Below are 27,854 nucleotides of genomic sequence, written 5' to 3'. Positions count from 1 at the left end.
CCCTTTTGCAAAAGCATATCAATGCATTCCCCCCTCTAGTTGTGCATTAGAACGAGTATTCAGTACTTCGGGCCTAATCTGCAGTCTAAGAAGAATGAGGTAGAATGAAGACCATATCAACACACTTGTTTTCCTGGCTAAGAACCTCAAACAGGCAAAGAAATTCCCAACCGCAGCTTAATGTGTCACTTCAGAATAGGACATGTTTTAGTTTGTGTTTTTAATTTATTTGCAGTTTTATCATAGTAGGGTGCCATAGAAGGGTTTGTCTGGGATTTTGATATTGCTGGCCTATGCCAAGATAGGTCATGAGTATCTGATTGGTGGGGTCTGACGCCTGGCACCACCACTTAATCTTGATCAGCTGTGAAGAGGTTATGGTACTCTGGTGAACGCTGCAGCCGCATAATTTACCAGGCAGGCACAGACTCACCAGAGCTCCATCACCTCTTCAAACAGCTGATCAACAGGGGGCCTGCCAGGCGTCAGAACCTGGCCAATCAGCTACTGCTGCCCTGAGGGTGGGCCATCAATATCACAAACCCTGACAACCCCTTTAATTTAAAATACTTGTTATGTACAAAAAGGGTGATAATACCCAGCCAGTGAGGGAATCTACACTGTATCTAAAGAGGACCTACCTCTAGTAAAGGGATCAGCTATCTTCAGCACTCCAGCTGCTGTGAAACTACAACTCCCAGCATGCAAACATGCGCGACTGTTATTTTAACTCCCACAGAAGTGAATGAAGCATTCTCGGAGTTGTAGTTTCTGAACAGCTGGAATGTCGGAGGTTGTTGATCCCTGCTCTAGTATGACAGTTCTCAGTTTTAGTTATTTCTGGTTTTAGTAAAATACTTTCAGTCTCTGGCTGCACAGTGTGCATTTCAATGCAATTCAGGAAGACCATCTTTTCATATCTTGTCTATTAGGCCTGACCTGCACACGAACGTGTGCGTCCCGTGGCCGTGCACGAACACTGACCATGACGCAGCCGCAGCGGATCGCGGACCCATTCACTCTAATGGGTCCGCGATCTGCCCATTTTGCAAAAAGATAGGACATGTTCTATCATTTTGCAGAACGGAAGTACGGGACTAAACCCCACGGAAGCACTCTGTAGTGCTTCCATAGGGTTCCGTTCTGTGCTTCCGTTCCGCACCATTTCACATCTCCGGATTTGCGGACTCATTCAAGTCAATGGGTCCGCATCCGTGATGCGGAATGCACATGGAATGGTGCCCGTGTATTGCGGATCCGCAATACAGCAACGGGACACCTATGGTCGTGTGCAGGAGGCCTTATTCCTGGTAGAAGTTTATGAATAAAGGTACAAAAAATACATTGGGTGCTACCAGTCCCATCCTACTTGTACAGTCTGACACTGGCAGCAGCATAGGGTTATAGACTGTGCCAGTCATACTGGGAGTCTATGGAGGGACATGTTGTCAACTCGTAACACCAAGCTCTAATACAAACTTCTAGCTGGAATAATTGAGGAATAGCACGAAGTTGAGTTTGTAAGAGATGGAATAAAAACTTCAGAATTATTTGCCTAAAGATGAGTCGGGCAGGAGATGTGAAGGCTCCTCATTAGCATTGTTACAGTCTCAAATTCAATATCGAACTCTGACAATCTGATATCTGGTGCAGGTTTTTTTACATTTAAGATAATCAAAAAGCTTTTTTGCGTTTTTATTTTATTTTTGCGTGGTATCGAATGGTATCAAAGTATCGCAATACTTTTTTATGGTATCGAAATCAAATCAAAATGTTGGTATCGCAACAACTCTATAAAAGGCAAGTATCTCTCCTTTCCTCACCACTTGTGCGACATAAAAATATCACTTTTTTGCCAGTATTGATCCCCTACCAATTCATCTAAAGCCTGTAAATAATAATTATACCAGGGGTGTGCAACATAAAGATCCCTTTATTCCGAACGTCTAATAGTGCACCAGGACTTACTAATTAAGTTAACCATTTCCAAAGTCCTACATAGTGGTAGGCAATTAAGAGTGCCGTATTTGTGTGAGGGGAGGCGGGGCTTTCACTATTTAAACATGGCTCTCCTGCCCCCACTTGTCGGCTCGAACGCTTTCGAATCGGCTCGTGGGTTGGCTATCCGTTCCAGAGAAGTCGCGTGTCTCTTTGTTAGTTCGCGTGGTCGGGTGTGTCGGGCTCATCGCTGCGGAGAATAGGTAGGCCGGGTGGCTGCCCACCCGTCTAGTTTATTTATGTTATGTGATGCTGCCGAGCGTTGCCGTCTGTCCCCGGCCGCACCTGTGTCTGCCCCGCACTTTCCGCTCCTGTTCAGGCACCCCGCTCACACATGCAGCGTCCCCCAGGCGAACGGTGCTACAGCCTCCTCAGTCACCCCTCACCTGTGGCTCGTTGCACTCCCGCACTCATGCCATCGTGCGCAGCGTTCACGCCGCGCACCGGCTTCACAGGGCGGTTTACTGGCCTTCGGCACTCCAGCAGGTTCTTGTCTTGAGAGGGCGACACCTACAGGCCATTCTAGTACTGCAGTCTAGGAACTGGGCTCCTTGCTCAGCACTAGTTCTAGGCACACTGGGGCAGGCGTCAGTTGTTAAAATGAGAAAAATAATATAAAAAAATATATAAATAAATAAAAGGGGTGGTTAAGGTGAAAAAGGGGGAATTGCATGCACAGATGCAGAGCGACATAATTAGTAACAGCCCACTGGTTTGTCAGCAGCGTCTCCGTTAGGATTGCCACTACGCCGCGTGCACGTAGCCTGGCCGCCCATAGCCCATACGGTACGTTGGGAGTTAGTGGGTCGATTTCGGGGCGCAGCCGCGACAAGCTGGTTAGCTAGGGAGCAGTTGCGTGGGTGAGGGGTCACTCAGCCGGGGTTCGCTCACTCACACATCTGTCCTTGTTATTCAGGTCCGCAGGTGCTTGGCTACTTTGCGATACTGCGGGGTTTGTGGCTGTCATGGCCACCAGGTGAGTCAGGGGTGGTGCGCATGCAAGGGCCACCCCTTTACTCCTGCGTGGGCTTGGGGGACTGGGTATGGTGGCCTATCTATGCTCAGGCCGCTGACGCATGTCTTGCAGGGTGGCGCCTACAGTAGTGGCCTTTGGTGGGAAGTTGGCATAATAATTTTTTCTTATAATTTTCCAGGTCTGTCACGACTACAGACTCGTTATAAAGCCCTGCCACGACTGCAGGCATTAGTCTGTCACGACTACAGACTCGTTATAAAGCCCTGCCACGACTGCAGGCATTAGTCTTCATTTCTGAGTCCTATGGAAGTGTGAGACGGATTATATCTCGAAGTGACACTCTCCTGGTAGGATCGTTGTTCTGACTAAGATCTTTTGAATTGACGGCTCCTGGTCCTTGCCTGCTTTACAACTAGAGCCCCTTGATTGAAGACTACCGATCTCTTTCTATGCGCATTACGAGTGATCTTTGTGAGTATATCGCATACATCCGATGCGACAGGTGTTAAGAACATACTACACCATAGTGCGTTTTTTTCACTGCTTTTCAGGTTTCCATGCAACTGTTGAAAATTAATGATTGAATGTGGTCCATCTAACTGAAGATTTTTCCGAATATAAGAAAATAGGAACATTCAAAAGAATCTTCTCTAGCAGCGCAATCCTTTCTTTTATCATTAAGTGGTTTATAGTTTAGAAGAAAAAAAATAAAAATAATAATTATAATCCGCAATTAGAGTCTCTCACGCATTGCTTCTCCGCTTTAGGTTTACACATATGACTCCGCCATTAGAGTCTCACGCATGGCTTCTCCGTTTTAGGTTTACACATAGGACTCCGCCATTAGAGGCTCTCACGCATGGCTTCTCCGTTTTAGGTGTACACATATGACTCCGCCATTAGAGTCTCTCACGCATGGCTTCTCCGTTTTAGGTTTACACATATGACTCCGCCAGTAGTCTCTCACGCATGGCTCCGCCATTAGTCTCTCACGCATGGCTTCTCCGCTTTAGGTTTACACACATGACTTCGCCATTAGAGTCTCTCACACATGGCTTCTCCGTTTTAGGTTTACACATATGACTCCGCCATTAGAGTCTCTCACGCATGGCTTCTCCGAAAAAAATAATTAAAAAAAAATAATAATTTTTTTTCCACTTTTCTTTCAGGTTTGTCCAGGGGCAGATCGGTTGCCAACGCCAATTCCTCACCAGTCCCAGCTGCGCTTGGACTAGTCTCTCACCGTAGCTAAGAGACTGATGGCCAATTCCTTGTCCAGTATACTCTGAGGGCTTACAAGACAGCTTGGCGCCTGTTTCAGAAATATGAGAACACCTACCCGGCCGCTGGCCTGGGGCCTATCACTCACCTATTGGGCTTCGTCGGGTTTTTGCCACTCTCAATTAAACCTGTCCTATAGCACTGTTAAACTATACCTGGCAGGTAGTCAGCACCACTAGTACATGCTACATCCGGACCTACCGTCACTCTTCTCCGCCCACCCTATCAGAGCAGCGTTGAATGGTTTGCGCAAGATGTCTGTTGTGAAACTACATGTGCGTCAGCCATTTACCGGTAGCTTGTTCAGGTCCGTAACAGACAAACTGCAGGGTAAACCGTTCGGCCCGCAGGTAAGCGCTCTGGTAGAAACAGCCTTGTACCTGGCCTTCCATGGATTCCTCAGGCCAGGCGAGCTCAGGGGCACCAATACGCCGGCTGGGTGCTTGCGCAAGGGTCGGCTCACCCGGCGCGGGTCCATCTATGTCCTCGCCTTGGCCTCGTCCAAGACGTCACGGCCGGGGGAATCGGTGGAGGTCAGATACTTCCCCACGGCCAACAGATGATGTCCGATGCAGGCCTTGGATGCTTGGCTGCGTAGTATTGAGTCCAAGCCGGCATGTTCTCCCGTACTCCAACTAGGCAATGCCCGGCTAACCACCGCGGCCTTTTCTTAGGTACAGTCGGGTTTTGTTGACAGGTTCAGGGGTCGATCCTCTCTCGATCACAGGACATTCCTTCCGCATTGGCGCGGCAGCTGCGGCGTCCATGCATAAGGTGCCAGTACATGTCCTCAAACGGTTGGATCCTTGGAGTTCCGCGTGTTACATGCGTTATATCCCGGATCCTTAATACGAAATGTCACTGGCTTTCCGAGTTTTGGTTTTGTAGTTTCTGTTATTAAAGTCTTTTCAAACTCCTATGCATGGTTCTTTTGGCCCCTTTAGGCTACCTTTCGATAAGCATAACTCTGCTGCTTCTAGGTGGGGGGGTATAGGCTTAGGTAGGGGATCCTCTCATCATGAGCCGATCCGAGCACAAGTGGTAGGCAATTAAGAGTGCCGTATTTGTGTGAGGGGAGGCGGGGCTTTCACTATTTAAACCTGGCTCTCCTGCCCCCACTTGTCGGTTCGAACGCTTTCGACCCACCCAGAAGCCCTCCCTTTTTCTCAGGACTCATTATTGGTGTGGCCCCCTTTAGGCTACCCTTCGATAAGCAGTTCCGGCATAACTCTGCTGCTTCTAGGTAGAAGAAGTGGGCGGGGGGGAGTATAGGCTTAGGTAGGGGATCCTCTCATCATGAGCCGATCCGAGCACAAATGGGCTTTTTTTTTCCATTGGCAAAAAAGCCATAACTGAGCCGATATAAAATAACTCTTAAAATAGGGAAGGTTCAATCCTCCTTTTTCTATCGGCTTATAGAGATGTTCCATTTTTAGTCTAACACGCTTTCTTCACCAGAGAAGGTCATTAATAATTCCCTCAATTTTTTTACTTTTTATCTTCAATCCATATTGGGGAATTCCTGAGAATATAAAGAAACTGGGGCAGAATCACCATCTTAACTAGGCATATTCTAATGCTCTAGATAAATGGAGTCTGAGCCATATTGCAACTTTAGACCTCAGTTTAGTTATAAAAGGATTCAAATTGAGATGGGAAAAGTCTTCAGTCTTGGTGGAAATCATCATGCCCAGAGAATCAAAAGAATCAGGAGATCTTAAGCATACTCAGAGGCCCTTTACTGGGGAATTTGATTCCATCTACAGGCATAAGGGTAGTTTTTGACCAGTTTATATCAAGCCCTGAAACTTCACCAAAAGAGTTAATTATATGAATGACTCTAGGAAGTGTAGCATTAGTATTTTGTATAAAGAATAACACATAGTCAGCATAGCGAAATACGGTCCTCTATTCCCAGTGTCCCAAACCATTCAATTCCAGAGTCCTGCCTCCCCTTGGCTGCAAGAGGTTCAATATACAGTCAGGTCAATAAATATTGGGACATTGACACAATTCTAACATTTTTGGCTCTATACGCCCCCACAATGGATTTGAAAAGAAACAAACAAGATGTGCTTTAACTGCAGACTGTCGGCTTTAACAACGGCATTCTCAGGAGGACTAACAGAGTAATCAATATCAGGGGGGGGAAGGCCACAGCAGATAGAACTTTACGACCAAAGGACAAGTCCTGATCCCTTACTACATCTAGCTTATAGTGCCTGAAAAAAGTCATAGGGTTGGCCCATGTGGCGGCTCTGCAGATCTGTTCCAGAGGGACTGCTTTCGTCTCTGCCCAGGATGAGGCCACTGCCCTTGTAGAATGAGCCCTCAATAACCCTGGTGGCTGACAGTTCTTGGTAATGTAGGCAGAGGATATTACGTTCCTAATCCATCTAGCTATGGTTGATTTGCTAGCAGCTTGCCCCTTATTAGGGCCCTGAAATTGCAGAAAGAGGCGGTCCGATTTTCTTAGCAGCTTAGTGGCTTGTAGGTAGGAAAGGACTGATCTCCTGACAACCAGATTATGGAGAGTTTCCTCCGAGTCAGTAGATGGAGACTGAAAAAACGAAGGTAGGGAGACTTCCTGTTCACGATGGAATCTGGATACCACTTTTGGGAGAAAGGCAGGACAGTGCCTGAGGATTATACGATCATCCAGGATTGTAAGATAGGGAGGCTTGCATGAGAATGCCTGAATTTCCCCAACTCTTCTGGCAGTAGTTATGGCAACTAAAAAAAAATCTTCATGGTGAGGAGCCTTAGAGGGATATTATCAATTGGCTCAAACGGAGGAGTAGTGAGAGCAGAAAGAACTAGGCCCAAATCCCAAGGAGGAACCACCGGACGAGGGAAGAAAGAAGTTCTTACTGCCCCCTTCAAAAAACGTTTGATCAGAGGGGAATCTGTCAGTTTTACATCCATCTCGCTGAGCGCGGAGATCTGTACCTTTAGAGTTGACGGGCGGAGGCCTTTTTCCAACCCAGCTTGCAGGAACTGAAGGACCTGAGGAATATCAGGAGAACAGACACTTTCTGAAGGACCTGAAGTTACGGGTTTCCGGCTTTTTAGCATCGTGGAAATAACAGCATCTGACAGGCCCTTCTGTTTTAGCAGGAGGCGTTCAGATTCCAGGCCGTCAAACTGAGTTGCTTTACACAGTATCCAATAAACTCCGGCTGACAGTTTGAGCAGGAGCGGAAACCAAGCCCTTCTTGGCCAGAAGGGGGCCACCACAATTACATGGACCCTCTCTTCCTGAGTTTTTACCAGGACTCTTGGAATGAGGCTGAATGGAGGGAAGGCATAAAGGAGCTGTTTTGGTCACGGCCAGAAGAGGGCGTCTAGCCATACCGGACAATCTTTTTGCGAGAGGGAACAGAACCTTCTGACCTGCCTGTTGCTTTTGGTGGCGAACAGATCTAACACTGGGGTCCCCCACATCTGGCAGATCTGGCTGAAAACGTGGTGATTTAGGGACCATTCGGTTTCTCTTATGAGATGTCGACTGAGATAATCGGCCACCACGTTTTTTTCTCTCCTTATATGCACCGCAGAAAGGGACAGGAGGCTTCTTTCTGCCCAACAAAAAATGTTTCTTGATACTTCCGCCAGTGAGCGACTTTTGGTTCCCCCTTGTTTGTTTACGTACACCACGACTGTAGTTTTGTCCGTCAATATTTTTACGTGTTTTGGAGAAGAAGTTTTGTAAAGGGAAAGGAGAACTCTGTGGACTGCTGACAGTTCTCTTAAATTTGAGGAGGCGTCTTGCATGTCTTTCTCCCAGGATCCCTGAACTACTGATCCTGAAGAACGACCTCCCCACCCTGAGTTGCTTGCGTCTGTTGTAATGACCATAACATCTCTTGGGCGCCAGTGAACTCCTACGCTCAGGTTTTCCTTTATTCTCCACCAAGTTAGTGACTGTTTTACCTGTTTGGGAACGAGAACCTTTCTGTCTAGAGATGAATTCTTTCCGTCCCATGAGGATAGGAGAAAGGCCTGAAGGACTCTTGTGTGACTTTGGGCCCACCTTACTGACGGAATTGCGGCTGTTAGCAGCCCCAGTACAGCCATGATGTCTCTTATCGAGGACCAATCCCTGCTGGAAAAACTAGACACTGTTTGGATTAAGTGAGATTGTTTGTCTTGAGGAAGGAAAGACATTAGATGCCTTGAGTCCAACAGTACCCCTAAAAAAACCTTTTCCTGATTGGGGATAAGGTCTGATTTTTTGGGATTTATTATCCACCCTAGAGTTGTAAGGCAGTCCCGGATTTGCTTGAGGCGTGATTGTAGCAGTTTGGCGCGACTCTGCAAACACCAGAAAGTCGTCCAGGTATGGAACGATCTGTACCCCCTGAAGGTGAAGAAATTTCGTGACCTCTGACATTATTTTTGAAAAAACTCTGGGGGCAGAGGATAGGCCGAAAGGAAGGGCTGTAAACTGAAAATGGGACAATTTTCCTTGAAAATAAATTGCTATTCATAGAAAACACTGATGCCTGTGGTATATTGGGACGTGGTAATAAGCGTCCTGAAGGTCGACGGTAGCCATAAAGCAGTCTTGCGGAAGGATCTGTGTGGTAGATTTTATGGTCTCCATCTTGAATCCCTTGTAAACGATGGATTTGTTTAGGGATTTTTAATTTATTATTATGCGAAAGGAGCAGTTTTTTTTTTAAATCAAAAATATAGGGGAATAGAATCCTTCGCCGTGTTGTTCTTTTGGTACAGGGATGAGGACTTCTTTGAGGAGTAACGTAGATATCTCTGACTCTAGGGATGCCTGTTTGTCGGGCTGCTGTCTTTGGTTGATAAAGAAAAGTTTTGGGGGGGGGGAACAAATTCTAGCTTTAGGCCTTCTCTTATGGTACGAGTGACCCAAGGGGAGGCACAAATTTCTTGCCAGGCGGAAGAGAATTGTTTTAGTCTGCCTCCTACCTGGATCAGCGTGTTACTGGGTAGGGTGGGTAGAGGCTTCTGGCTTAAAAAGGTATCCCCTTCCTCTACCTCTAGAAGGCTGCCACCTTTTTGATCCATCCCTTTTACTCTGATCTGCTCTCGACCTTTTCTGATTTTGAAAAGAACGCCTCTGTTGATAGTAACGATTATCAGAGGGGAATCCTTTTTTCCTATCGGAGGCCTTCTCCAATATATCATCAAGAGCGGAGCCAAATAACCTGTCTCCCTCACATGGGATGGAGCATAGGCGGTTTTTAGAGCCTGCGTCCCCCGTCCATGAACGGAGCCATACCGCCCTACGGGTCGCATTGGCTAAAGCACTGCTTCTTGCAGAGAGTTTAACCAAGTCGGCCGAGGCATCCGCTAGAAAATTAGATGCTCTCTTTAGGGTAGGAAGGGAGTTTAAGATTTCTTCTCTGGACGTACCCCCTGACAGATTGCTCTCTAACTGATCTAGCCACACTGAGAGGGTTCTGGCCGTACAGGTGGACGCTATGCTGGGACGTAACATCGCCGTATTTGTCTCCCAGGATTTCCTTAACAAGCTTTCGCATTTTTTGTCCATCGGGTCTTTTAGGAGACCCATATCTTCAAAAGGGCAGCGAGGATTTCTTTGACATACGGGCCACCGGTGCATCTATTTCGGGAGTTTTCTCCCACAAACAGAGTCAGACTCTGAAAAGGGGTATTTGCGCTTGAAGGCGGCTGATACAGTCCACCTTCTATCAGGATCCTTCCATTCCCTGGAAATAAGAGCTTTAATATTATTGTGGATGGGGAAGGATCTCTTCTTCTTTTCCCCCAACCCCTGAAAAATTTGATCGTGAAGGGACTGAGCCTCTTTTACGTCTTCTAATTTTAGGGTAGATTTAATATCCTTCAGTAGGGATTGCGTTTCTTCGGGAAAGCACATAGGCCTCCCTGCAGCATCCTCAGAGGATAAGGAGACCAGATCATCAAGTAACTCCCCTTCATCCTGAACCACTTGGTCTGATATTTCCAAATTTAGGGAACGGGAAGGCCCAGGGGAAAGCGCCAATTGTCTATAATCTCTTCTCTAATGAGGGTTCGCATGGACTCCATGAAGGAAGGGGATTCTTCTGAGATAATCTTTTCAGTACATCTAGGGCAAAGGATCTTCTTCGGATCCGACACCAAGCCTTTACGGCAACCACTACACTTCCTGCGCCCCGAATGTCCTTTGGGTTTTTAGCTTTCTGGACTCACTGTCCTAAAAGGAATAAAACAATCTTTGTATAGGACAAAGGAGAGACCCAGAGTAAGGGTGGTGAGGGGTCAGTATAGTTAACATTACAGACACCCAGCGTGCAGGGGGAGGAGAGGTCCAGGACTCCTTAACCCTATATACTTATGAGGAAACATATATATATATAAGAAAAAATAGGGATGACTCCCCCCTGGGAGGAGGCTTACCGGGCTGAGGGCCGAGACAGCGGGATCACCGGAGCATTTTGACGACTCTCTGTCGCTGGAAGGCATCTCTGCAGATCACCGGCGGCGGTGGATGTGAGCTCCTTTTAAATCTCCCGCCGCGCGCAGGAGCCGTCTTCCCGCGAGAATCTCTTGCCCAAGGAGATCTCGTACCGGTGACGCCACGACGCCCGATCCCACGCGAGTACCAGCGGACTCGCAAGCCCGGGGATGCCTGAGATCAGGACTTACTCCAGAGGATCGAGGAAGGGAGGCAATGCGTCCCCGGGGCCCCCAATCCCTGCACCAGCCCTCCTGAACAACAGGGAAAGGACCGGACTGGTGCGGTATCAAATTCCTGGATAACCCCAGGAGTGGCTTCCACGCACGTCCGAGGACCGGAAACAACGACTGGTAAGGTAAGGGGAGGAGGCTCCTTAAATCCTGTGCTTCCTCGTTGTTTCCTGTCCTGGGGGCGGAGACACCCTCCTGAGAATGCCGTTGTGGAGGCGCCAGGGAAAAGAGCCCTGGCCTCATAATTCATTCGCTTTATACAACTACAATAGTTTTTATTTATCAAAGCCAGATCTATTCTGGACACAGAATTTCCAGACCTACTTACGTAGGAGTAAACTCTTTTCCCCTTCCCTACAAGGCCCCATACATCAACAAAGCCTGATTCCTGACAGAATCTAGCCAAGGGGGACCCTTGTACAGAAGTCTGGATGTCAACCCCCATTGAAATCCTATCGGTCCCTGGATTAAGAATACAATTAAAGTCCCCATTAACCAGTGATGGACACTCAGGCCACCGATCAATAAAAGTTAACAAAGAATTAAAGAGGACCTTTCACCAGAATAAAGTATCTAAACTGACTATACAGACGTGTAGAGCGGCGCCCAGGGATCCCCCTGCACTTACTGTTATTCCCGGGCGCCGCTCCGTTCTCCGGTTATAGCCTCCGGTATGTTCATAGTTAGGCTCCACCCAGGGGAACCTGCCGGCGTCTCTTTCTCCTATGCTGTAGCGCTGGCCAATCGCAGCGCTCAGCTCATAGCCAAAATAAATGCGATTATGGACTAGGACTGATACTCCTCTAGAGTAACTAGAGAAGGTAGAATGATATGTCTGAACAGATCTAGCCAAGTAACTGTCTCCTAAGTGAGGGGAGTCTCAAGTACACACACAATTGCTGGTAGAGGTCTCTGAACAAGATCCAGAGCCGCTTGTCTTTTAAGCCTATCCCCCAGACTCCGAACATCCCAAGTTCATATTTTAGTCGGAATCACCTAAACCAATAAAGTCCCCAAAAAGGTGATAAAACTTCCATTCCCCCCTCCTTCTGAGAGATGCATCGCAATCCTCCCAATCTTCTTGATCCGCCATATTAATGCACCAGATCTCTTACCTATGACCACTCTTTCCCCTCTCCGCCAACCCCACCAATATAAAAAAAAAGAATACATACAGTACAGACCAAAAGTTTGGACACACCTTCTCATTCAAAGAGTTTTCTTTATTTTCATGACTATGAAGGCATCAAAACTATGAATTAACACATGTGGAATTATATACATAACAAACAAGTGTGAAACAACTGAAAATATGTCATATTCTAGGTTCTTCAAAGTAGCCACCTTTTGCTTTGATTACTGCTTTGCACACTCTTGGCATTCTCTTGATAAGCTTCAAGAGGTAGTCCCCTGAAATGGTCTTCCAACAGTCTTGAAGGAGTTCCCAGAGATGCTTAGCACTTGTTGGCCCTTTTGCCTTCACTCTGCGGTCCAGCTCACCCCAAACCATCTCGATTGGGTTCAGGTCCGGTGACTGTGGAGGCCAGGTCATCTGGCGCAGCAACCCATCACTCTCCTTCATGGTCAAATAGCCCTTACTTTCAAAGTTTTCCCAATTTTTCGGCTGACTGACTGACCTTCATTTCTTAAAGTAATGATGGCCACTCGTTTTTCTTTACTTAGCTGCTTTTTTCTTGCCATAATTCAAATTCTAACAGTCTATTCAGTAGGACCATCAGCTGTGTATCCACCTGACTTCTCAATGCAACTGATGGTCCCAACCCCATTTGCAAAGCAGTAATCAAAGCAAAAGGTGGCTACTTTGAAGAACCTAGAATATGACATATTTTCAGTTGTTTCACACTTGTTTGTTATGTATATAATTCCACGTGTTAATTCATAGTTTTGATGCCTTCAGTGTGAATCTACAATTTTTATAGTCATGAAAATAAAGAAAACTCTTTGAATGAGAAGGTGTGTCCAAACTTTTGGTCTGTACTGTACATAAAACAATAATACTAAGGTATTATTTCCAATCCAACCAGTCCGACACAAGGGGTTAAAAAAAAAAAAAAAAAAAAAAGAAGAAGAGCGTTTCCCCCTTAAAAATTATCCTGATTTTAGCTGGATAAACAAATGAGTATTTAATGTCCTTTTCTTGTAGACTTTTTTGATCGCAAAAAAAAACGGGTCTCTTTTCTTGAATCTCTTTGGAAAAGTCAGGAAAAAAAAGGACACTTTACTCTCATAATATTCAATAGGGATACATTCCTGGGCCCTTCTCAAGATCATGTAGCGTAAAACTAGTATCTTCGCCAATATTATCCGTGGGGGCCTTCCAGGGATTGTTTTACCCCCAGGGACCCGATGTGCTCTTTCTACCAGAAAAAATGGCAAGAAGAGTTCCTTTCCATATCTCTCAAGAATCAAGGACTGTGTCATTTTAACCAGGCTCTGTCTTTCTACTCCCTCTGTTATGCCCACAATTCTAACATTGGATAGCCTTGACATATCCTCCAATTCCACTACCTTCTTTTTAGTAATGTTGAGGTCCATCTCTAGGGAGGAAATCTGGGTTTTAAATATTTTTTAATTCACTCTCCAACAGATTTTTCTATGGTTGTGACTCTGTCCCGTATCTTAGAGACATTGTCCCTTATCAGGGTCACATAAGACTGAATTACACCAAGCTGGATTAAAATGTCTTGTATTAATTCTCAATTTTTTTTTTTACGGCTAGTAGAATTTCTTCTAATGGATTCGATTCAGCAACTGGGAAATCGGAGATATCTTCACTCCCTCCCCCCTCCTCATGGATACAATCCTCCACAGCTTCCTCCGTTCTAGAAACAGATTTTTTTTTTTTACTTTAATATCATGACTCCCTCTATGACCTGCTCCTGCTCTTGCAATTACATTAGGAGATTTCTATAGCTGGTCTATTTTTACGGTTTCTGTTAGCTTCTGCCCTGTTTTAGAATAGTCCAATTAATGCCTATTCTGCTTGGGACCGTTTTTTTGTTTTTTTTTCCCCCCCTCTCTCCCCTTTTCCTTCCTTCACTTACTTCCACAAAAAGGGGGGAAAAAACAAAACAAAAGTCCAGTATGGACAAATCTCACCGGTCTTCCTTTGATATCAGGATTAAATCAGGCGTTTCTTAAAGGGTTTCTACCATCAGAATTACTGTTATGTAGCTGACTGACATTAGCGATGTGCTAATTTCAGCACTACATAACAGTGTGTTTTTTATATTTCTCCCTGCAGCCGTTCTGATAAAATAAGCACTTTTATAATATGCTAATGAGCCTCTAGGTGCAAGTGACGTCAGTGAGAGACGCGCCGGCCGCCCGGCTTGGGCTGCCTGAATTCTACAGAAGCGATTAGGATGTAAGGTAGTAATAGGACTGAGGGGGCATGTTTAATAACCAATAAATGAATATAACATTTTATATTTGTATACTGGCGGCGGGGGCGATCTGTGGATGGCACAGTTATGGGCTGGGGGGAGGTCTGTGGATGTCACTGTTATGGGCTGGGGGGGGTCTGTGGATGGCACTGTTATGGGCTGGGGGGGGTCTGTGGATGGCACTGTTATGGGCTGGGGGGTCTGTGGATGGCACATATATAACAGTGCCATCCGCAGACCCCCCCCCTGTAACAGTGCCAGCCACAGATCCCCCCGTAACAGTGTCCGTCATCCACAGATCCCCCCATAACAGTGTCAGTCATCCACAGATCCCCCCATAACAGTGACCGTCATCCACAGACCCCCCCCATAACAGTGACCGTCATCCAAAGATCCCCCATAACAGTGTCTGTCATCCACAGATCCCCCCATAACAGTGTCAGTCATCCACAGATCCCCCCATAACAGTGTCCGTCATCCACAGATCCCCCCCATAACAGTGTCCGTCATCCACAGATCCCCCCATAACAGTGACCGTCATCCACAGATCCCCCCATAACAGTGTCTGTCATCCACAGATCCCCCCCATAACAGTGTCCGTCATCCACAGATCCCCCCATAACAGTGTCCGTCATCCACAGATCCCCCCCATAACAGTGACCGTCATCCACAGATCCCCCCATAACAGTGTCTGTCATCCACAGATCCCCCCCATAACAGTGTCCGTCATCCACAGATCCCCCCCATAACAGTGTCCGTCATCCACAGATCCCCCCCATAACAGTGTCCGTCATCCACAGATCCCCCCATAACAGTGTCTGTCATCCACAGATCCCCCCCAGATCTGAGGTCTGCTGTGCATTGGTGGTGTTCTGAGGTCTCCTGTGTATTCCTGCTGGTCTGAGGTCTGGTAAAAGGTTTGAGGCTGACGTGAGGTCTTTTGGTGATGCTGTAGGCCTGTTAGAAATTATTTTTTGTAAGTAATAATTATTTTGTATTTCTTCCAGTCTACCAGAAGAAAATACCTGCCAGTAACCTACAGTCAGAAGTCTACAGCTTGAACGCCTACAGCCCACACGCCTCCGGTCTTTTGTCTCAGCTCTCCATCAGGTAAGTAAAAACCCTGTGTTTTATGAAGGTGCAGTGTTTAGGGCTGATCTGAGGTCTTTTTGTAATGTGGAATAGAATTTCTCACTGCCTTAAAGGAGAACTATAAGGTGAGTGCTTTTCACTCACCTCATAGTTCTAGCCGACCTGTGACAATGAGACTGTCACAGGTCGGCTCAGTAGATCGGGAGGTGAGCTAACACATGCACATAGCTGTAGCTCGCGTTATACTGAGCTTAGGGTGGCAAGGTAAACACCTTTAATTGATTAGTGAGTTTAACTTACTATTAGCAGTACAACTACACTCACCTAAATAATTATTAGGAACACCATACTAATACGGTGTTGGACCCCCTTTTGCCTTCAGAACTGCCTTAATTCTACGTGGCATTGATTCAACAAGGTGCTGATAGCATTCTTTAGAAATGTTGGCCCATATTGATAGGATAGCATCTTGCAGTTGATGGAGATTTGAGGGATGCACATCCAGGGCACAAAGCTCCCGTTCCACCACATCCCAAAAATGCTCTATTGGGTTGAGATCTGGTGACTGTGGGGGCCATTTTAGTACAGTGAACTCATTGTCATGTTCAAGAAACCAATTTGAAATGATTCGAGCTTTGTGATATGGTGCATTATCCTGCTGGAAGTAGCCATCAGAGGATGGGTACATGGTGGTCATGAAGGGATGGACATGGTCATAAACAATGCTCAGGTAGTCCGTGGCATTTAAACGATGCCCAATTGGCACTAAGGGGCCTAAAGTGTGCCCAAAAAACATCCCTCACACCATTACACCACCACCACCAGCCTGCACAGTGGTAACAAGGCATGATGGATACATGTTCTCATTCTGTTTACGCCAAATTCGGACTCTACCATTTGAATGTCTCAACAGAAATCGAGACTCATCAGGCCAGGCAACATTTTTCCAGTCTTCAACAGTCCAATTTTGGTGAACTTGTGCAAATTGTAGCCTCTTTTTCCTATTTGTAGTGGAGATGAGTGGTACCCAGTGGGGTCTTCTGCTGTTGTAGCCCATCCGCCTCAAGGTTGTGCGTGTTGTGGCTTCACAAATGCTTTGCTGCATACCTCGGTTGTAACGAGTGGTTATTTCAGTCAACATTGCTCTTCTATCAGCTTGAATCAGTCGGCCCATTCTCCTCTTACCTCTAGAATCCACAAGGCATTTTCGCCCACAGGACTGCCGCGTACTGGATGTTTTTCCCTTTTCACACCATTCTTTGTAAACCCTAGAAATGGTTGTGCGTAAAAATCCCAGTAACTGAGCAGATTGTGAAATACTCAGACCGGCCTGTCTGGCACCAACAACCATGCCACGCTCAAAAATGCTTAAATCACCTTTCTTTCTCATTCTGACATTCAGTTTGGAGTTCAGGAGATTGTCTTGACCAGGACCACACCCCTAAATGCATTGAAGCAACTGCCATGTGATTGGTTGACTAGATAATTGCATTAATGAGAAATAGAACAGGTGTTCCTAATAATTCTTTAGGTGAGTGTATGTACTTGTACTGTATAAAAAGTATAAAAATGAAAATCTAACTAACACTATAGAGCGCTGTTGTTCACTGGCACCCGGTTGCCTGATGGTTTCAAAAATGGCACTCGGTGTGTAAAAAGGTTGCTGACCCCTGACCTAGAGGCTCATTAGCATATTATAAAAGTGCTTATTTTATCAGAACGGCTGCAGGGAGAAATGTAAAAAACATACTGTTATGTAGTGCTGACATTAACACATCGCTAATGTCAGTCAGCTACATAACAGTAATTCTGATGGTAGAAACCCTTTAAGTCACTACTGCCACAATTCAGGTTTCATCTCAAGGAGGTGCAAGCAGGCCACCATATTATGTATAGAAGCCAAAAGCTAAAAGTAGCTTGATATTACCACGGTGGTCAAGAAGGGAGATATCAGACACATAGGAGAGAGGGGTTAAAGGTAAGTATGATAAATCATCCAAGGCAAAATAGCAACATAAAAAAGGGTCTAGGGATTCCTAGAAGGTCACCATCCCTCTCCATTAGCTTTGAGGCCTAGACTCCGGTCTATTTCCTTCTGTGTGTTATCTGGTGTTTTCCCCTCCCCATTACCTGTGACAGCGCCCCAGCCGCCTAGCGGGATCGCGACGCAGCACGCACCTACGTCATCACCCAAACAGTGAGGTGCTCTTCTACCTTACCTCAGTGCTGAATTCATAGCAACAATTTCTTCTTCCTTCAGAACAGTGCTCTCCATGTTGCTGCTGTGTGTGGGAGTAAGAGTTGAAGTGAAAGAGTTAGGCCTCTTTCACAACAAGCAACACGGATTGTGTCAGGATCTGTTCAGGGAAAAACGAATGGTTTTGCATGCAAGTTCAATCAGTTTTTTCCGCTATTGCGTTCAGTGTGTGCTCTCTGACGGATTGCATGAGTTTTTTCATGAACGAGAAGAAAAACTGAATCTACATCTCCTAGCAACTATCAGTAAAAAATGCATTACATCCGGATGCCTTCCATTTTCCACACAAGCCCCATTCACTTTTAGAGAGTCAGATCTGCTTGAAAAACACACAATATAGAACATGTTGCGAATTTTCCTGAACGCAAAGATGTGTTGGCATGGGTTTCCTCCCACATTCCAAAGACATACTGATAGGGAACTTAGATTGTGAGCCCCATTGGGGACAGCGTGATGCTAATGTCTGTAAAGCCCAGCAGAATATGTCAGTGCTATATAAGTGAGAAATGAACAAATGAATGAATGAATGATGACTGAATGATGACTGAAATTAATGGGTCAGGATACAGTCCAGATGCTATGTGTATGCTACATGCATTGCATTCAGATGGAAAACTCACTTGTGTGAAAGAGCTCTTAGAGGAGAAGCAATCTCTTCTACGTGTTGTGTATGGGAGACATTGCAGCTATTTCCCAACTCTCCTAGAGTGGAACTTAGGAAGGAAAAAAAAAAACTGACCCTTGTAACCTGCAATTTTCAGTCTCTGCAAGCTCCAAACCAGGTAGTCAGAAATAATGTTAGTACTCACAGCACAGACAAAGGAGTTACAGGTATGCCTTAGGCTAGTTTTAAACCTCTGGTATGAATTCCGGCAGACAATACCAGGAATTCTGGCAGACAATACCAGGCAGACAATACCAGGAATTGGCTGGACACAAACCACAGCATGCAGCAGTTTGTGTCCGGCCCATTCTCTGCCAGACCCCTTTATACTTAAAGGGGTTCTGCACTTTGTTTAAACTGATGATCTATCCTCTGGATAGATCATCAGCATCTGATCAGCGGGGGTCCGACACCCGGGGCCCCCACCGATCCAGCAGCGCTGCAGCCTTCTCACTGTTTACCATTGACCCAGTGAAATCACGACTAGTATCACTGGCCTGGGCGGGGCTAAGCTCTGTTCACTTGAATGGAGCTTAGCCCCGCCCAGACCAGTTGAAACTAGTCGTGATGTCACTGGGCCGGCGGTAAACAGGTGTCGGACCCCTGCCGATCAGATGCTGACGATCTATCTAGAGGATAGATTATCAGTTTAAACAAAGTGCAGAACCCCTTTAATAGGTCCTGTGGATATTCCGTCTGCATCCGGCAGTGCAGAATGTGGTGAATTCCAGCAGGCTGTTCTCTGCCAAACAGCCTGGTAGAATTCACACTGCAAGTGTGAAACTAGCCTTATTCACACAGTGATTTCCATCAGCAAATATGAGCCAAAACCAGGTGTGGGTCATACCACAGAACAGGAGCAGATTTATCCCATATACCTTATTTCTGTGTAGGCTTCACTACTGGAAATCACTGACCAAAACACTGACGTGTGAATAAGGCCTTATTCTGAAAGATGACCTAATATATATAAAAATAAAAATTCCCGTGTTTGTCTGTGTGACCTATAAGAACTATTTCGGCAGCTGGATCCACAATATGGAATAGGTCCACATTCCCAATATAAAACCAGATACCGGATCCGCACTCAGTCTCTGGGACAACCTGAAAGTCTCATGTGAGGTGAGTATTTTCAATCTTCTTCCTCGGTTCAGATGGAATTATTGCCTTACTTCACACCATCCAACCCCTTTCTCTCTGGAACAGTAAGGCAACAGAAATGCTGCTCTTACTTGCTGCGGTCCTATTACACAATTGTAACAATAGTTAAGATCTGTAAACAAGGCGTGCGCAGAATCGACATTTATTTACTCACAAGATAGTAGCTTAAGATCGCATATACAACTCCACTTTGCAAAAATGCACTCGTGGTTTTCGCTGCACAACATAAGACACACTTAAAATCAGCCTGAGCCGGGTTTCACTCTGCTTAGTCAGGGGCAGAAACAAACTCAATTAAAAATGGTTGGTATTTAAACCTAAACCCGCCCTATTCCCCGCCTTATCTTTTTTTACATTCAAAACCTAAAACAACCCGCATTTTTTTTCATAGCGAAATCCTCTCATAATGCAACTCTGTTTCTTATGAATAACGTCACATGGTGGAACAGAACAGTTGTAAACCTCATAATCTCCCCCCTTATTTTTGAGTTTAATACATAAAAATATCACACCACTTACAGACCTCATTAATAAGTCCACTCATATTGCCTTTTCTCAGGCAAAAGCCAAAAGAGCCCCACTCACCTAATACTAAAATGCTCAGATTGTCGGAAAGTTTACTGGTATTATAAATCGCAGCCCACTAATTCACACTGCTAAACTCCATACCTATATAAAAAAAAAAAAACTAACAACAACACCCGAGACTTCATAGCGTTAACAGCCCTGTATCCACAGTCCAAAGCTTTTCCCGATACCCTTTCACTACTTAACGGCAATCCTCCTACTTGCAGTTACTTATTCGGATGAAACAGCCTTCTTACACCATCAGCAGAAGTGACATCTCAGATTCAATTACAACATACCGCTTTGATATCCCATTCTATATTGAGTCCCATCGGTGAAGAGCATGTAACTTATAGATCCACTCTAGCTCTGTTTTATTGATATTTTTAACCGGATCCCCACCTTTCCATTTATTAGAAACCAATTCTACCCCTGTAAACTTTAGACCTTTAGTGTTTTTACCATGGTATTTTTTTAAACGCGCAGATAAACTATGTGTTTCTAAACCATTCTTAATATTTCTTATATGCGCCTGAATCCTTGTCTATAATCTTCTCAAAGTTCTTCCCACATATTGTAGCCCACATGGACATTCCAGAACATATATTACCCCACTATTCTCACACCCCACTATTTTTACATGCTATACAGAAACTGCACCATGTGAATACATCTCTAACTTGACTTCTCTCTTTTCTCTGTACAAATCTACTATGTACTATTTTATTTCTAACTGTTGGTGCTAATTCCATCTGAAGTGAGGAAGAATATTGAAAATACTTACCTCACATGAGACTTTCAGGTTGTTCCAGACACTGAGCGCAGATCCGGTATTGTTTTTTATCTGACCTAATATATAGCATGTTTTAGGAACTTACATGTATAGTACAACACCCTAAGCCAAAATTGCACCAGCTGTGCAAAAATGGGAACAAAATCCTCTATGTGAAGACGGGATTTAGGCCTTACCTTTTTCTGTACGTGATCCTTCATAATCAACAGCCTGGCCTTTCTTGAAAATCTTTATTGTAGGATATCCACTAATATCATATTTGTCAGCAACCTTCGTAGCTTCTGTAGCATCTACTTTAGCAACAGGTATAGGTGGATCATTTTCCTTTAATGTTTGTGCAATTTTTTCATACTCTGGAGCAAACTGCTTGCAGTGCCCACACCTAAGGCAAAACATAAAATGATAAATGCCCCAAAAGGAAAAAAATATAATATGTGTTTTGTTATTTTACGGAGCAATAACACTGTTCTACAAAAATCTATTTTTTTTTGGTAACAGAGACATGATTAAGTAATTTTACGGTACATATTTTTGTGATGCTTAACGGGAAATGACAATTGTGAAAAGGAAGAAAAAGTAAAAAATAAATAAATTGATAACTGTGGTATTTTGGGGATTTAGAGGGATTGTGCAGCCAGTACATATTGATGACCTATCCTCAGGTCATCAATATCTGATCTATGGGGATCCGACTCCCGTCACTCCCGCTGATCAGCTGTTTGAAGGCGCGTCGTCTTGCGTGCAGCAGCTGTAACGGCTGTACAACTGGCTGAACAACCCCTTCCAGACGCAACTAGTTTTCACCTTTCTAACAGCCTAATTTTGCAAATCTGACATGTCACTTTATGTGGTAATACCTTTGGAAAGCTTTTACTTATCCAAACCATTCTGATATTGCTTTTTCATGACACATATAGTAAATGTGGGTTGATATGTTTTACCTTTATTTAGAGTTCCACAGGAATTAAAGCAAAATGTTAGTGAAGTTTAAAAATTATTTTGCTGATTTTCCATTTTAAACAATTTTTCCTGTAATACAGCAAGGATTAACAGCAAAACAAACCTCAATGATTACCCGGATTATGCAATTGAAAGAAACACCCCATGTGTGGTCAGAAACCGCTGTATGGGCAGCACATGGATTAGGGCTCATGCACATGAACATGTGCAGGTCAGATGCAGACTCCACTTCAATAAGGCTGCAAAATATGCAGAGAGCACACCATGCGCAGTACACATCCGTATGTCCATTCCGTGGTATCTGCAAACTATAGAACATGTCCTATTTTTGTCCGTATTACTGACAAGTATAGAACTGTTCTATTATAGACCAGTATCCGTGTTTTGGGAGTCCGCAAATTGTGAACCGTCAAAACAGCTACGGCCATGAACATGATCCCTTAAGCCTTGCTGCTGTGCAAAGTTTCCTCACATCACCCCTTATATCTATACTTTATAGAAATGATTAACTGCCACATACCTTTAAAAACATGTTTAACGTGATTTAAACAAACAATAGGTCATTTTCTCATGACATTTTAAATTTTCCATATCAATATCTGTATTTAAACAAAAAACATAAAATCCTGCAGTTTTCGCACTGGCCACTAAGCCTAATAATAGGCGCCACTTCACAGTCTGTACCGATCACTTTACTGCAGTTAGGCTACTTTCACATCTGTGTGTTCCCTTTCCACTATTGTGATCCGTTGTCCTCATTCATTGTCAATGGGGACAAAACTGAACTGAAGGGAACGAAGTGCACCAGAATGCATTCTGTTCCGTTTCATTGCATTCCCATGACGCACACAAAAGCGCAGCAAGTAGCATTTTTGAGTGTGTCCTGGGATGCGGAGCAAGACAGATCCGTCATGACTCACAATGTAAGTCAGTGGTGATGGATCAGTTTTCTACAAAGTAACACAATTTATAAGGCCGAAAAAAGACATCTGTCCATCCAGTTCAGCCTGTTATCCTGCAAGTTGATCTAGAGGTCGGCTAAAAAAAAAAAAAAAGTGAGGTAGAAGCCAGTTTTCCTCGCTTTAGGGTCAAACAATCCTTCCCGACTCCCATCAGGCAATCAGAATAACTCCCTGGATCAACGACCCATCTCTAGTAGCTATAGCCTGTAATATTATTACACTCCAGAAATACATCCAGGCCCCTCTTGAATTCCTTTATTGTACTCACCATCACCACCTTCTCAGGCAGAGAGTTCCATAGTCTCACTGCTCTTACTGTAAAGAATCCTCTTTATGTTTATGTACAAACCTTCTTTCCTCCAGACGCAGAGGATGTCCCCTCGTCACAGTCACAGTCCTGGGGATAAATAGATGATGGGAGAGATCTCTGTCCCCTGATATATTTATACATAGTTATTAGATCTCCCCGCAGTTGTCTTTTTTTCTAAAGTGAATAACCCTAATTTTGATCTTTCTGGGTACTGTAGTACATCCATTCCAATTATTACTTTAGTTGCCCTCCTCTGAACCCTCTCCAGCTCTTCTATGTCTGCCTTGTTCACAGGAGCCCAGAACTGTACACAGTACTCCATGTGTGGTCTGACTAGTGATTAGTAAAGTGGTAGGACTATGTTCTCATCATGGGCATCTATGCCCCTTTTGATGCAACCCATTATCTTATTGGCCTTGGCAGCAGCTGCCTGACACTGGTTTCTACAGCTTCCCCGTCACAAAAGAAAACAGATCCGTCCTGCGTTAACTTACAATGGTTTTAGAGACCGATCTATCATGGCCATTTTAGATATAACACAACCGAATCCATTCATAACAGATGCAGACGTTTGTATCATCATGATGGAAGCATTTTTATGCTGATCCATGACGGATCCAGGAAAAAACTCAGATGTGAAAGTAGCCTTAACATTAGAGCCTCATTATATTACCTGTGCACAGACAACACAGGGTCCACCATTCACAACAGGTGATATCACAGCTTATCAGCTCCCTCCCGACTTCTGCACAGGTCACAGAGAATGCCCAGAAAACTCTCCCATAAAAAAGTCAATGAGGTCCCCTCCTGTCCATTACGTCTATGGCCATGGTGCTGCCATAAAGCATTTTTTTTAGTGCAATCTAAACACTGTTAAGAACAGCTTAGGCAAGATGGCAGCCCCCATAATCATGCTCAGGAAATAGAACAAAAAAATCTGCAATCAGAAAATTAAAACAAATTAGAAAAAAAGGATATGTGTTTTAAACTGGCAGATAAAATTTTCAGTGACACATTTCCTTTAAAATCTGCCTGCCATCCTTCCCTGTCCTGATAAGGAAGACAGAAATTGGTCAGATAATCTGTTGGTGTAAATGTGCCTTAAGGCCTCATGCACACAACCGTATTTTTGTTCTGCTAAATGTAGGTCGGATGCGCACCCATTCATTTAAGCAGGGCCGCATCCGTATGTCCGTTCCCCAGCCCTGCTAAAGAAGAAAAATAAATAAATAAATAAAAAAAATAAAAAAAGGAGACATTTGTGAGACAACAGACATTTGTAACATTGTGCAAACCTACTGAGGGGGGAAATGAGGGATGCACACAGCTGATATTTGGATATGGCCGTGTGCACAAGGCCTAATGGCGAGACTGAGGCTGGGACCTCACACATGGAGCCTGCTCTACTTTCCCACTGGCTCACTGCAGTGCGCTGCAGCTTGACTGAGACCTGATCATTTATTTCCTGTACCTCTGCATAGCTACACTTCTCCACCAACAGACTTCCTGGAGACTTTGGAGTTCCACTTGGGGCTGGGATTTAACTTTGATGCTGACCTGAAGTGCTTTCTATAGAATCATCTATCTACACAGTACATAGCTCATGAAGGAAGTAACGCATCTAAGGGGTGTGGATAGACTGTCTGTACACTTATACCCATCGTTGCTGTCATGAGTAAAAGGGCAATTTATTAGAGTTGAAAAAAGTGATAATTGGCTGGGCCAAGGGTGGCAGCATTTCTGAAACTGTGCAGTTTGCGCTCTGTTTGCATGCTGCTGTATATTTTGGGTGAACAAATGGAACCATTGTGAATATGCAATGTGGAAAATGCGGAGCACCACTTGCCACTGATGTGAATAGGCAGTGCTCCAGACAAAAAAAAAAAATGACCAGGAGCCATTGGCTCCTAAACAAAAAAATTTAGGAGCCAAATTACATTTTTTAGTCGCCAAATTTAAAATGCATATAATAAAAAAAAAGGACTTTGAGAAGATGAGACGCAGGTGCACTACATATAGGAGAAAACAGCACCACATGCCTCTCACATCCAGGGACATTTTCTGGGGAACAAGGTGACTAAAAATGGCGAATTGCGTGGTTGAGTTTTTTTTCTGTTACTGCCTTCACCGAGCGGAAATATTTTTTAATATTTTAATAGCTCACACTTTTTGGGACATGGCGATATGTAATATATTTTTTATTGTTTGTAAATTTTATATGTAAAACTGGGAAGGGGGCCATTTAAACTTTAAGTATTTTGGTGTTTTTTTTTTTTTTTTTTAAACTTTTTATTTAATAACCATTTCTTCCCTTAGGGACTAGAACCTGGATCTTTTCATCCCTTGTGCTATTCACCCTGATAGAGATCTATCAGGGTGAATATGAGCTCACACTCTCCCTGCTGCTCTGTGCATACAGCAGCAGGGAGCTGAACATGGCAGCCAGGAGTTCAGTAGCGTCCTGGCAGCAATGGTAACGATCTGAGCCCCAGCAGTGTAATCTGCCACTGCCACCAATGAGGGGGATGGGGACCCTGTGGCCACCTTATAACAATGGGGGGGGGGGGGGGATGACGACTTGTGGCCAGTGATAATGAAGGGGGGGGGGGGGGAGAGGCTTTGGGAGAGCGCACTGCACCACCAATGAATGTTTAAAGAGGACCTTTCATAGGTCCAAAGAATATGAACTTAGTAGCAGGCTGCATAGAGCGGCGCCCAGGGATCTAAGTGCACTTACTATTATTCCTGGGCGCCGCTCCGTTCATCCGCTGTGGCCCCCGGTATTTTCAGCATTCAGAGGAAGGAGGAGGAGACGCCAGTGTGTCTCCTTCTCCCTGACAGCAGCGCTGTCCAATCAGAGCGCAGAGCCAGGGAGGTTTTTTTTCTCCCTGGCTCTGAGTTCTGTGCTGTGATTGGACAGCGCTGCTGTTATGGAGACGGAGACACACTGGCGTCTCCTCCTCCTTCCTCTAAATGCTGAAAATACCGGGGGCCACAGCGGACGAACGGAGCGGCGCCCAGGAATAATAGTAAGTGCACTTAGATCCCTGGGCGCCGCTCTATGCAGCCTGCTACTTAGTTCATATTCTTTGGACCCATGAAAGATCCTCTTTGACTCCTTCATACAAATGTCTGCAGCGGTATCACAGACCCGGCCTCAATAACAGGGCATGCGATCTGGGGCACCTGAGGGGTTAATGGCCGCGGATCGCATGCCCTGTTATTGAGGCCGGGTGCGTGATACCTCTGCCTATACTTATGTTTTACATTCATTGGTGGCGCAGTGGCTACAGCTCCTCCCCTCCTCCTCCCCTGCTATATCCCCATTGGTGGTAGTGGCGGCCGCGTCACAATGGAGAGGGAGGGACTCCTTCCTTCTCCACTGTGCGGTGTGCTACTGAAGAGAACTTAGGCTGCGCAGGATCGCGGCGGTACAGTCGCAAATGGCGACAAGACTAAAAAGTCTTGTCGCCATCTGCAAATTTTAAAAGCGCATTGGCGACCGTTTTGGTCGCCATCTGGAGCCCTGATAGGGTTGTCACGATTAGGGTTGCACCCAATCGATACTTTTGTACCCGGATCGATACAATGCCAGGATTTTCTATCTTTCGATATTAGGCTGTGCTACTGGGCAGCCTAGTATCTGTTAGAGAACATGGCTCCACTCTCAGCGTGCGCCATGTTCTCCTCAGCAGCACAGTGGAGAAGTCCCTCCCCACTGACGCGGCTGCTGCTGCCACCAATGAGAATGGCAGTGAGGAGGACAGGATTAGTTACCATGAAAGCCAGGACGCTACTGAAGCCAGTAATCTCCCTGCTGCTGTGTGCACAAAGTACAGGGCAGAAGGGACAGTGTGAAATCCTATGCACCCTAATACAGGTCTATTTGGGTAAACAGGACAAGGGTTCTAGCCCCTAAGGTGGCTAAAGTGAAAAAATAAAAATAAAAAAATTACAAAAATCCCCCACCAAAATCTAAAGTTTAAATCACCCCTTTCTAAATTTTACATATAAAACTATAAACACAATTAAAAAATATATATATATATTTTCGGTATTGGCACATGCAAAAAAGTCTAAAAAAAATCTCCTATGTGGTGAACGCCGTAACAAAAAATAAATTAAAAAAATAATAGGATAGGACTGTTCTATTATGGGCCGACCGTTCCACAAAATCCGGATTGCATGCAGCTTTTTTTGCGTTTTATTTTTTTTGCGTGGTATCGAATAGTTTTGAGTATCGCAATACTTTTTTATGGTATCGAAATCTAATCAAAATTTTGCTATCGCAGTGCTCCAGACTAAAAAAAAATACCTAGTAGCCATTGGCTCCTGAACTGAAAAATTTAGGAGCCAAATAAAATTTTTAGTCGCCAAATCGAAACCGAATCAAAATTTTGGTATCGTGACAACGCTACGCCGATCAGATCGGCGTAGGGTTGTTTTGATACCAAAATTTGGATTCGCTTTCGTCACCATAAAAAAGTATTGCGATACTCAATACCGCGCAAAAATAAAAAACACCAAAAAAAGCCGCGTGCATTTCGCATTTTATGAAACATTCGGCCCATAATAGAACAATCCTATCCTATTTTTTGGGGTGACAAGGTGACTAAAAAATGGCGAATGCTCACCGCATAGGAGATATTTTTTAATAATTTAATAGTTTGGACAGCGCTATGTAATATGTTTATTTATTTATTTTTTATATATTTTATATGTAAAATTGGGAAAGG

The 27,854-nt window shown here is 44.7% G+C and overlaps 1 protein-coding gene across 1 annotated transcript in view; it reads right to left on the bottom strand.

Annotated features, from left to right (window-relative positions):
• PDIA4 (protein disulfide isomerase family A member 4) overlaps nucleotides 1-27,854 on the bottom strand; it is a 272,038-nt gene that overhangs the window by 143,657 nt on the left and 100,527 nt on the right. Inside the window, 1 exon segment of the mRNA XM_040431853.1 lies at nucleotides 21,063-21,268. Within this exon segment, the coding sequence (XP_040287787.1) occupies nucleotides 21,063-21,268 (206 nt within the window).

The sequence above is a fragment of the Bufo bufo genome, chromosome 5 (genome assembly GCF_905171765.1).
Source record: "Bufo bufo chromosome 5, aBufBuf1.1, whole genome shotgun sequence".
Classification (NCBI taxonomy): domain Eukaryota; kingdom Metazoa; phylum Chordata; class Amphibia; order Anura; family Bufonidae; genus Bufo; species Bufo bufo.
The sequence above is the reverse complement of the archived record's forward strand: the minus strand, read 5'-3'. Positions and strand labels throughout refer to the sequence as shown.